Genomic DNA, 12,692 nt, shown 5'->3' on the forward strand with positions numbered 1-12,692 from the left:
TATGGCGGCGACCTGGAGAGGGGTCCCTATCCAGTGTTTTGGAAAGGCACAGCAGCATAAGTCCTGGCTTCATGGTGTGGAGAGCCATTGGAGGTGACTTCTGGTTCAAACGGCTCTGAGCACTATGGGACTCAACTTCTGAGGTCATTAGTCCCCTAGAACTTAGAACTAGTTAAACCTAACTAACCTAAGGACATCACACACATCCATGCCCGAGGCAGGATTCGAACCTGCGACTGTAGCGGTCTCACGGTTCCAGACTGCAGCGCCTAGAACCGCACTGCCACTTCGGCCGGCTGACTTCTGGTCACCGCTGCTAGGGCAAAGCAGTATGTCACTGATATGCTACGTCCTCATGTGTTATCTCTTATGTGGCATTTTCGCGGGTTCCATTTTTTGAAGAGAAGAATGCTCGTCCATTCTTGGCACCTGTTTCTACGAACTGTATTCGTGAGTATGAGGTACTCCTGTAGCCAGCAAGATCCCCATATCTGTCGCAGATAGAACATGCGTGTGTACGATCTCGGACGTGAACTCCATGCCTGTGTCTGTATCAAGGAAACCAAAGACCATTTACAGCAGTTGTGGGCCAGCTTGACGGCACCTTTTCCAACTGAATCAGTGCATGCATCGCTGCCACAGGGGATGCAACATCATACTGATATGAATTTTATCCATAGTGGATGCTGTCGAAACTGGGCTGATACTGCTAACTTCGCAACTGAAAAAAATTCAGCCCTCGGTCACTATTTTTAACAAATTAACCTGGTTTCGACACTGCTAGGAGTGTCTTCTTCAGAATTTAAAACAAAGAATGGTCTATATTCGATAACGTTGTCACAGAATTATGACTAAGAACGTATGATAGAGTATACGTACGGAATCGTCGTCAAAGACTGGCAGTAATTGTATGTCTTTTATAAAATAATAAATATGCCAAAAGGTCATTAGTGACAAAAGTATTTAAGATAAAGGAAACTGTGATGGCGAGCCACTAAGGGCTGCTCGTTACTACGGACTCCGGTTTGCAACCTGCACCACGCAAGCAAAGAGCAGTCTTCGTTGCTGATGAACATGGGTGCATGAACCAGGCGCATGCTGCAGAGGCCCATACACACGATACGTTTGCTGAACGACCGTTGAGGAAACACCGTTGGTAGCCTCTTGGTTTATTTGGGCGGTCAGTTACTCAACAGTTGGACATCTATTCGCTCGTATACATCTACACAGCCGTCGTTCATCCCTGTCATCCCTGGCCCGTGGTCCACTCCAGTTGTCTCGGCGACGGTTTTGGATAGCTCCATTTTGCCAAGCACGTTGTGCTTTAACCATGGCAGCATGCGAACAGTTTACAAACTTAGCCCTTTCGGAAATGCTTCCATCCTTGACCCAAAAGACTATGATCATGCCCTTTCGTATGTCACATAAATCTCTCCATTTCTACATTATGACAGCGACTGCATCGTTTCCCACATCTCCCCAAGGCTCTCTCTCTTTCTTTCTGTCTCTGTCTGTCTGTCTCTCTATCTCTCTCCCTCTCTCTCTCTCTCTCTCTCTTCCAGCAATTGTCTGTGAATGTTTATTGCTAGTTCACGTCGAACATAGGTCGTTCTCAAATTAATGCGAGTGGACCGCTTATAATAGCCAACTTAAGGAGGGCATCAAACGCCCAGAAGCGTATGTAGCAATTAACTATTCTGCAGACTTTCTGTGACATAGAGAAACTAAAACCATTATGGAGTGCTGGCCATTAAAATTGTAACTCCATGAAGCACATCAAATAACGAAATTTTACTTATAGTGTTTCTATAGTGTAGAAGGAAGAAGACATGCTTAAATTTGTAGATGGTTTGGGGATGTACGTCAATGGCCATGTCGTGGTGGATACTCTGGTTCCTGTCAGATTACCAAAGTTAAGCACCATGGGGTTTGGTTGGCAATTGGGTGGCTGACTGTCAGAGCTGCGGTGCAGTGTTAACCTACTGGGGTGTACTCAGTCTCGTGATGCCGCTTGAGAAGCTACGTGAATGAGCAGCAGTGGCTCCAGGTCACGCGAACTGAGAATGGCCGGGAGGACGGTGTCGTAATCCCATGCCCCTGCATATCCACATCCGATGACGCCAGTTGGCTGAGGATGCAACGGTGGTCGGTCGGTACCGCCGGGCCTTCCTACGTCTATTCAGGCAGTTTTGGAGGCATACAGGATGCAAATCTAGCATACTTTCCAATGCATTTTTACCTCTAAGGTTAACGAATGCCATGTCATGTTTAGCCGGGGAAAGGACTCATAACCTCATCGCTAAGCGCCCTCTAATCTGCCCACACACACACACGCTGTCATGGTGGAAGATGTTTTCTGATAAATGCCGGACATTTGCCGCGCCGGACATTTGCCACGCCGGACATTTGCCACACTTGCCCCTTCGCCAGGTAGCTTGAGTAGCGATCCCTCAGGTAAGGGACACCCTTCCTGGAACTTCTACTGTCGGCTTTCAAACCGCCGTCTCCACATCTTACTCGATACAACCAGTACGTAAGGGACCTCCTTCATCGACATCTTGGCGAAATACAGAGCTTCTTTTCCGAAATCGAAATATTTAAAATTTTTGGGAAATGAAAGCAATACCGACGATTATTCCAGTATGTAATCACTTCTGCCAAGTATAAATATAGATCCCTCTGTCTGTACGGTAGCTTCCTTTCACGCTTACTGATTGCGATAGAAACAGTCCATCGCCATGGGAGCAACAAAAAAGGAACGATGTAGAGAGAATGTGAATGTACGCTAATCATTTATTTTTCATCACTGCATTTGTGCCTACTTTAATTACTACAACTGCATGCCCAAAAGACAATAAGGAACAAAGACATGGGTATGTGAATGTTTGAAAAGAAGAACGATATACTCCATATTAATTTACTCTCTGACATCCGATATCCCTTGCGGCCAAACATTAGTTAATAAAGTGTAGTGGGACAATGTTGAAAAACATGACTGAAAATAGGTTCACTTAATAGAGATAAGAACATCTATGATTGACATGTCATCTAACGTTGACGTAGAATTTTAAAATGTTAGAAATAAGGAAATGAAGTAATACAGAATGCTATGCTTGTAACGTACGTTGTTGTTCTACATTGTCTATCTCTGGTATTTACAGGGTCACAGAGAGAGCATCCTAGGTTTTGCAGGGAAAAGCCGTAATTGTGATGATCTGAAGTACAACAGAAACAAGAAGCACAACTCAAGGAAAAATAATGTAATGTGTGTTCCAGCTCACAAGCGACATTGAAGCAGGTAGTTCCTGTGACTTACTATGGACAGAGGTTATATTCGACAACCGGAATAAATTAATAACTGGCTCCTATTACCGTCCCCCGGTCTCAGATAAAACAGTTTCTGAGCAGTTCAAAGAAAACTTGAGTCTCATCACAAATAGGTACCCTATTCATACAATTATAGTTGGCAGTGACTTCAGTCAACCTTTCGTATGTTGACAAAAATACATTTTCAGACCCTATTGTAGATAGAAAACAACTTCCGTAATTGTTCTAAATGCGTCTTTTTAAAATTATTTTGAACAATTAGTTCACGAGGCCATTCAAACTGTAAATGGTTACGAAAACACACTTGACCTCTTAGCCACAAATAATCCTGAGAATCACGACGGATACAGGGATTAGTGAACACACAGTCGTAGCGAGGGTCAATACCGTATCAAAGAAGTTCACCAAAACTACACGCGAAATATATCTATTTATAAAAGCAGCTAAAATTTCTTGACGTCTTTCTATGAGACAGTCTCCAATCCTTCCACAGTATGTAAGTGAAGACCTTATGTGGCACGCCTTCAAAAAAATATTATCAACATCACTCGAGAGATTCATACCAAATAAATTAATAAGAGACGGAACTGATCCCCTATGGTACACAAAACACGACAGAAAGCTGCTGCTGGAACACCGAAAAAGGTACGTATAATTTAGACGAACGCAGAATCTCCAAGATTGGCGAAGTTTTACTGAGGCTCGAAATTCGCTGCGGATTTCAATGCGAGATGCATTTAATAGTTTCCACAACGAAACTCTCTCTAGAAATGTGTCGCAAAATCCAAAGAGATTTTGGTCCTATGTTAAGTAAACCAGCGGAAACGCTCAGTAAGTACCTTTACTGCGCGACAGGGACGGTATTGTTACTGATGACAGTGCCACTAAAGCGGTGTTACTAAATGCAGTTTTCCGAAATTCCTTCACCAAAGAAGACGAAGTAAATATTCAAGATTTCGAAATGAGAGCAGCTGTAAACATAATATAGGAGGAGGAGGTGGGGGGGGGGGGGGGAGGCAGACAAGGGACCCAACCCTTCGGGGCAGGTAAAATCGTGGCAAATTTCCGGGGTGGCAAATGTCCGCACACCTTTCTGATAACCGAATTCCACTCTCTACTCTAATGCGGGGATCCCAAACATTTGGACCTTGGAATACTAATTTGTGTTTCTGTAATTCATTTTCCGACTAATAAATATGTAGCCCTCGCAACTGCGAAACTACAGGGCTGTAGAGGGCTAATATGTGATCTAGACAGGATGTTGTGAGTTGGCGCAACTACTATCATCCAGCCATAACTGTGGTTTCTTTGATTGCTCTGGGAGAAAGCTCATCAAACTAGAAGACATGAAACATTAGTTCACTTCATTACATAAATGAATAAAAGATTTACTTAATTTTGACACAGTTCTTTACCACAGAATTGCTTGATAATTTACAACTATCATTGACTATTAAAGCATCACTTGATGCACTGAGTAACATACTGTTCTCTTGCAGCACAAAACGTAGCATTTACGAAAGTACATTTCATCGCCTGAAACTTTAACAGCTGACACTGTCCTACATTATGATGTCGATTGGTGTAGCTGAGTTCACGAGCTGGGGTGAGCTCTTGCCTGCTCGACACTACGTTGACCTCAGTGTGAGGGCGCTGCTACACTGACAAGGGGAGGCCGCCAATTGTGAAATTCAGATTCGATTCATACTGCGCATAGTAAAAGCTCATGGCCAGAGGTGTAATGTGGCAAAGCACCAAGATGCACTTCTCAGCCGTTGTCGAGAAAATCGACAGTTAAAAGAAACCGTTGCGGTGAAATACTCTCGACGATTAATAACTTTCTACGGCGTCGTGGCGCAGCGGTAAGCGCTCGGGCTCGTAATCCGAAGGTCGGCGGATCGAATCTCGTGCCATGCAACCTCTATTTTTTTAGTATTTGTTTTTTGTGATTCAAATGGAATTATATATATATATATATATATATATATATATATATATATATATAATTCCCAGCAATCAGTTGCAACAATTATGCATATAATAAGTTGTTGAAAGTCGTTTGTCGTGGAAAAACTGGCGACTTCGAACATCATTATGTTTTCCGCAAAGAAAGTTGTGTTTCACAAATGTTATTAATTGTCTTCATAATGTTAACCACGTACAGTTAACGGAAGACGTAGAAACGGTATTCCGAAACGAATACGTATAGCGTAAGTCAAACGTTCGATTTAGAATAGAGACCCCACGAACACAAATTTGCTGCGGCATGTATGAAATATAAACTCCGTTACTCGCTCGTTACACTTGAAGGACAGATGTTGAATGGGCTGAAACGAGCCGCCGCATAACAGCGTAGTTGCCTGCTAACTTCGAAAGAAGGTAGATGCGGTCCCTAGCGCAACTTATAACATCGTCGAAAATCAGTGCGGACGGGAGAGCTTTGCTACACCCTGTTAAAAAAAACGGAAAAATGGAGGCGGTACAATTGGAGAGCGATCCGCCTTCACCAACATGCATAAGCAATTCATAAAAAAAAACTGCATGGCGCGAGATTCGATCCGGCGACCTTCGGGTTACCAACCCGAGCGCTTACCGCTGCGCTACGACGCTGTAGAAAATCATTGATCGTAGAGAGTATTTCACCGCAACGGTTTCTTTTAACTGTCGATTTTCTCGACAACGGCTGAGAAGTGCATCTTGGTGCTTTGCCACATTACACCTCTGACCATGAACTTTTCTTATGCGCAGTATGAATCGAATCTGAATTTCACAATTGGCGGCCTCCCCTTGTGAGCAGGAGGCGTGGTCTTCTGGAGTGCCTCCCATTGGTAGCTGTAGAATGCAGTGAGGCATCGCTAACGTCTGTGCTATCGATTAGCGTTGCCGACTTTACTGTGGCACCACTGTCTCTGGGTGATACCACAGAAGCGATCCTTAACACTTGAACAATTTCCCAAATACAAGCTGTACTCTATTCACAGAAAAAAGAGGGCGTCATACTGCGCATATTTAGAACATTTTGCTACTGCAGGGATAAGGACAATGTAAATAATTTTTACACTGGGGAAACACTCTGAAAGTTTCCTTGATTCCATGTCACCTTGTGCATATAATGGCTCTTATCGTAGTTTATAGCAGCTTCAGATTTTGGATATTGTGCTATTTTAGATCACTGGTCGATGTCATTGATGTTGTTATGTTGCGTTTTTCATAGACTGCAGTATAAGTGCGTAGTCGATGCTTACTTGCATTGTTCAGAAATTACTGGAGTGGTTCTCAGAAACAGTGGTGAGCTGTGTGCTGGGAGCGTAGCGAATTGAAAACACTGCCGAGATGGCACCTACTGAGCTCAACGAACAAATGACTCAGTGCATTATGTTTTTGCATTTTACAGGAGCTGGGATTGCCGGACTGGGTCCCGTCGTGATTGCTGTCCTGCGCTCAATCGCTTCCAAGGTGGTTCCGTTACCTGAAAGAGGTAAGTGTCCAAGGTACCTTACTACACTGTACAATAGCCAGTAGCGTGATTGATGGCGTTTCCTCTCACAATCTCGTAAATGTACAAGTAGCTTTACGTATTATTTAAAGAATGTGCCAGGCTAACAGTTCTGAAACATTAGTACATTAGTTGTAAGTAATATGAGATAAGGTATCAACTGCTTCGTAGCACAGTGTTCCGGAACCACATGCACACCGAGCTACATATCGAACATTAATTCGGTGACTGAGTGGCGAAAGAGACGACAGCAGAGAAAATGACTGGAGAATCGGGCACCAATTACACTTGCAATTGTGTAGAAGGGAACTTAGTCTGTCTGTAAACTGCAGATCGAGCAGCACTTTTGGTGAGGGAAGTGGTCTTCCTCAGAACTCTACAACTATCGCACGGGACGACTGAGAACCAGTTTCCTCCCCGGCAGTGCACATTGATTTACGTAGATTCTGTTCATGTGTGTTTCATGTGTTAGTTATATTAATTACTAATTTCTTAAGACACAAAGGAATTGCAAACGTTGGGTGCAAGTGAGCATTGATTTAAATGAATGGGGAAAGTTGAAAACTTGTGCCGGACGGGAATTCGAACCAGATCTCCTGCTCAATAGGCAGATGCTCTGACCACTAAGCCATCCGAGCACAGTGGTCAGAGCACCTGCACGGACTATCCTAGTATTCCTCCCGTCAGACCCAAATTCTCAGCTTGTCAACACACTAATAATGTAGTGCCGCTTGCCCATTGTCCTCATTACTCGCGGCATTTCGAGGATTCCCGTAAGAGTTCAGGCCTGGTGCGCGTCCGCACTGAAGAGATCATTAGCCGCCCTCTCCTTAATTATTTATATGTGGTGTCTGTTCTTTCGGATATATATACAGGGTGTTACAAAAAGGTACGGCCAAACTTTCAGGAAACATTCCTCACACACAAATAAAGAAAAGATGTTATGTGAACATGTGTCCGGAAACGCTTAATTTCCATGTTACAGCTCATTTTAGTTTCGTCAGTATGTACTGTACTTCCTCGATTCACCGCCAGTTGGCCCAATTGAAGGAAGGTAATGTTGAATTGTGCAATCACGTCATCAACACAGATTTTCTGTGAACGTTTGGGCAGGCATTGTTAGTGATGTCTTGGTTGGGCCCCATGTTCTTCCACCTACGCTCAATGGAGCACGTTATCATGATTTCATACGGGATACTCCACCTGTGCTACTAGAACATGTGCCTTTACAAGCACGACACAACATGTGGTTCATGCCCGATGGAGCTCCTGCACATTTCAGTCGAAGTGTTCGTACGCTTCTCGACAACAGATTCGGTGACCGATGGATTGGTAGAGGCGGACCAAGTCCATGGCCTCCACGCTCTCCTGACCTCAACCTTCTTGACTTTCATTTATGGGGGCATTTGAAAGCTCTTGTCTACGCAACCCCGGTACCAAATGTAGAGACTCCGTATTGTGGGCGGCTGTGATACAATACGCTTTTCTCCAGGGCTGCATCAGCGCATCAGGGATTCCATGCGACGGAGGGTGGATGCATGTATCCTCGCTAACGGAGGACATTTTGAACATTTCCTGTAACAAAGTGTTTGAAGTCACGCTGGTACGTTCTGTTGCTGTGTGTTTCCATTCCATGATGAATGTGATTTGAAGGGAAGTAATAAAATGAGCTCTAACATGGAAAGTAAGTATTTCCGGACACATCTCCACATAACATATTTTCTTTGTTTGTGTGTGAGGAATGTTTCCTGAAAGTTTTGGCCGTACCTTTTTATAACACCCTATATATATATATATATTATGGGACTTAACTTCTGAGGTCATCAGTCCCCTAGAACTTAGAACTACTTAAACCTAACTAACCTAAGGACATCACACACATCCGTGCCCGAGGCAGGATTCGAACCTGCGACCGTAGCGGTCGCTCGGCTCCAGACTGTAGTGCCTAGAACCGCTCGGCCACCCCGACCGGCGGATTAAAATGGCGTCTGTTCTTTAGGACATATCTGAAAGAACATACACCACATATACACTTCTGGAAATTGAAATAAGAACACCGTGAATTCATTGTCCCAGGAAGGGGAAACTTTATTGACACATTCCTGGGGTCAGATACATCACATGATCACACTGACAGAACCACAGGCACATAGACACAGGCAACAGAGCATGCACAATGTCGGCACTAGTACAGTGTATATCCACCTTTCGCAGCAATGCAGGCTGCTATTCTCCCATGGAGACGATCGTAGAGATGCTGGATGTAGTCCTGTGGAACGGCTTGCCATGCCATTTCCACCTGGCGCCTCAGTTGGACCAGCGTTCGTGCTGGACGTGCAGACCGCGTGAGACGACGCTTCATCCAGTCCCAAACATGCTCAATGGGGGACAGATCCGGAGATCTTGCTGGCCAGGGTAGCTGACTTACACCTTCTAGAGCACGTTGGGTGGCACGGGATACATGCGGACGTGCATTGTCCTGTTGGAACAGCAAGTTCCCTTGCCGGTCTAGGAATGGTAGAACGATGGGTTCGATGACAGTTTGGATGTACCGTGCACTATTCAGTGTCCCCTCGACGATCACCAGTGGTGTACGGCCAGTGTAGGAGATCGCTCCCCACACCATGATGCCGGGTGTTGGCCCTGTGTGCCTCGGTCGTATGCAGTCCTGATTGTGGCGCTCACCAGCACGGCGCCAAACACGCATACGACCATCATTGGCAACAAGGCAGAAGCGACTCTCATCGCTGAAGACGACACGTCTCCATTCGTCCCTCCATTCACGTGCGTCGCTGCGGTCCGGTCCCAGGTCGACGGGCACGTGCACCTTCCGCCGACCACTGGCGACAACATCGATGTACTGTGGAGACCTCACGCCCCATGTGTTGAGCAATTCGGCGGTACGTCCACCCGGCCTCCCGCAAGCCCACTATACGCCCTCGCTCAAAGTCCGTCAACTGCACATACGGTTCACGTCCACGCTGTCGCGGCATGCTACCAGTGTTAAAGACTGCGATGGAGCTCCGTATGCCACGGCAAACTGGCTGACACTGACGGCGGCGGTGCACAAATGCTGCGCAGCTAGCGCCATTCGACGGCCAACACCGGGGTTCCTGGTGTGTCCGCTGTGCCGTGCGTGTGATCATTGCTTGTACAGCCCTCTCGCAGTGTCCGGAGCAAGTATGGTGGGTCTGACACACCGGTGTCAATGTGTTCTTTTTTCCATTTCCAGGAGTGTATATTACTAATTTCCGCATTAATGGAAAATTATCGCTTTCCGAGAGTGTCTGCGCACTGTCTCGCCGCCGATTTAATACGCGCCCCGTGGTATTTCGAGACAACCTTGTCAAACAGCCCGTAGTCGTTGCTTGTAACGTAGCGTGATAAAAGGAGTGGGGAATTTTTTTTACTTATTTCGCTTCCAGAGTTTATTTAGCCATCCAAAACACATGATTACATAGTATACATAATTGTACTATTAGGATACATAAGTACTTATTTACAAATATAAAACCTCAGGCTGTCACCAGTCTGATCACTAGAGTTTTTTAACAAATAGATTTATAACTAAATTAAATATTTTATATTGATTAATTCACACTAATTTTGTGATTTAATTATAAACAAGATAGAAAAATTGAAACATAAACATTAAAACCTACAAATTTTTCCTTGTACTCTTAAGTATTTAACAGTTACTTTTTTAAGGCGAATGTGTTTGGTGAAAAAAAAGGAGCTGATTGGGGAAGAAGGTAACCTGTTCCCATCAAAGTCTTAAAAAATTTCGATCATTCAGTCAGATTTGGAACACGAAAACAAGATGTGGTTTAAATCATCTTCAGACACAGTATGACACTCACATGCAGGGGAACTGTAAATGTTTATTCTATATAGATGGAAATGAAAAGAGGCATGGTTAAAACGGAGTCGAATGATGGTGGAAATCGTCGATCGATCCATATGAATCCGTCGTGAACCATGGTCTTTTCGGAATCTGAAGTTGTAATGCCGCATAATATCCACCTTTCGTTTATTGGGACGCATTCCACATTTCTTACCATTGCTACTTTCGATGGCTCTTGCTTCACGTAAGGACTTTGTATATGGCAATTTCATATCGAGAATAGTTCCTATAGATGCGGCTTGCTTACTAAAACGTCATCTTCCTCATTATAGTGGATGTCAGAGTGGGAATCCACCCACAGCGCTCTCCGTTTACAGCGAACATATTCCAGTACAACATCCGATATGTAATATTCTTAAGAAAATTCTGGAAGTCGGACACAATAAATGTCTTTAATAAGTAAGTTGGAAATACATATTTAATTGCTTCCAAAATTGCCAGGCCCCGCCGTAAAAACTGAAGCACTTCTACGTAGGTTGAATACATAATTGACTTGGATCTGAGCACATAGAAAAGCACGTGCAGTATACTCCTCCTGTGGAACTAAAATATCTAAAAACTCACCATTATTCCAAATTATTTATTTTACTTATATTTCTTTTATGTTTAAAGGTATTATTATCTGTTTTGCATTCGATATTTTTTTTTAATTTGTCGTTTCACATACGTGTACTCTGTTAATTGAAAATAAGAAGTAACACATTATTATGACACAAACTCATTATAATACCGATGATTTGTGAAGAAATGCTTAAAACATAACATGTTTTTTACACCATGTGCACAAAATGAACGTAATTTCTTCACCTAATATTCACAATGGAGAGCACAGTATAAAACAAAATTCAGCAGGATTTCAAATTGTCGTGGGTGATCCTCTAAATATCCTGATTTGTATCAACCTTATTTCAGTACATTGATAAACGTTGACGAAGAGAACTGATTATGTACTAGTGACTGCAGCTTGATTATATTTTTTTCAAATGAACATTGCAATGATAATCATCCAACAAAATTAGACCTGAATATCTTCTTACAAAGTTCTTCCAACAGCGAAGTCAGTATACGTCCCACTGCAGCGGTTGTCCCGTTGAGCCAGATGAATAAGTTCCCTGTCCTCAGGCACGATGCTCTAAACGGTTTTTTCCCATCGACCACCTCAAGAATCTAATAATAATACAGACTTTTCTCCCTCACTGGGAAAGAAAAATATCTTTTGACCTGGTCAGACGTTTGTTTTTTCGATGCTGTTCCCACAACATTTGGGCCTTCAGAATGAGATTTTCGAATTCTCGGTCCAAATTCACCATTAGATTCTTTTAAACTACGAAAGGGCGGGTAGTATGTACAAAACCCATATCTGATCACAACTGGTGATTCCAAAAGGCTTGACGGCACAGGTACATCCATAGAAAGTGTACAGCTTTCAGTATTGAAAGACTTTCTTTTCGTTACAGATTATCATTATTGGTTGGATTTTCTGTTATAATAGTGAGCGGATTATTATTAATTGACAAAATACACATATGTGAAATGGTAAATTAAAAAAACAAAGAAAGAGGTGAATGTAAAACGTAAAATAATTTAAAACATAAAAAATACAAGTGAAATAAATAATTAGGATAATAATGAATGTTTGAATATTTTAATTAGGTATGTTGAATATATTCTTACAGCACATTGTGAGTAGCTTACTTTCCAAAAATGGTGTTTCAGAAATCAGCTTTATTACACATGAATGTATGTGGCTTAAACGGTTCTTTAATTTATGTTGTAGTAAAAATTTTCATTTTTCTAAATTAATCAATGGTGGTGGAGTATTTGCAAAATTTCAGTTTATTACAAAGGTCGATTACACATTTTTCAAGAACGTTAATTTCGTAGTAGCTTTTATATGAAAAACATTTTTTATATATTGTTTCGAAGATATTGTCTACACCAAAAATGCCAAATTACCGTTCGGAG

At 43.0% G+C, this 12,692-nt stretch overlaps 1 protein-coding gene across 1 annotated transcript in view; it reads left to right on the forward strand.

Annotated features, from left to right (window-relative positions):
* LOC126473754 (proton-coupled folate transporter) overlaps positions 1 to 12,692 on the forward strand; it is a 298,864-nt gene that overhangs the window by 266,368 nt on the left and 19,804 nt on the right. Inside the window, exon 8 of the mRNA XM_050101010.1 lies at positions 6,722 to 6,805. Within this exon, the coding sequence (XP_049956967.1) occupies positions 6,722 to 6,805 (84 nt within the window). The remainder of the gene's footprint in view (positions 1 to 6,721; positions 6,806 to 12,692) is intronic.

This window comes from Schistocerca serialis, chromosome 4 (genome assembly GCF_023864345.2).
Source record: "Schistocerca serialis cubense isolate TAMUIC-IGC-003099 chromosome 4, iqSchSeri2.2, whole genome shotgun sequence".
NCBI classification, from domain to species: Eukaryota; Metazoa; Arthropoda; class Insecta; order Orthoptera; family Acrididae; genus Schistocerca; species Schistocerca serialis.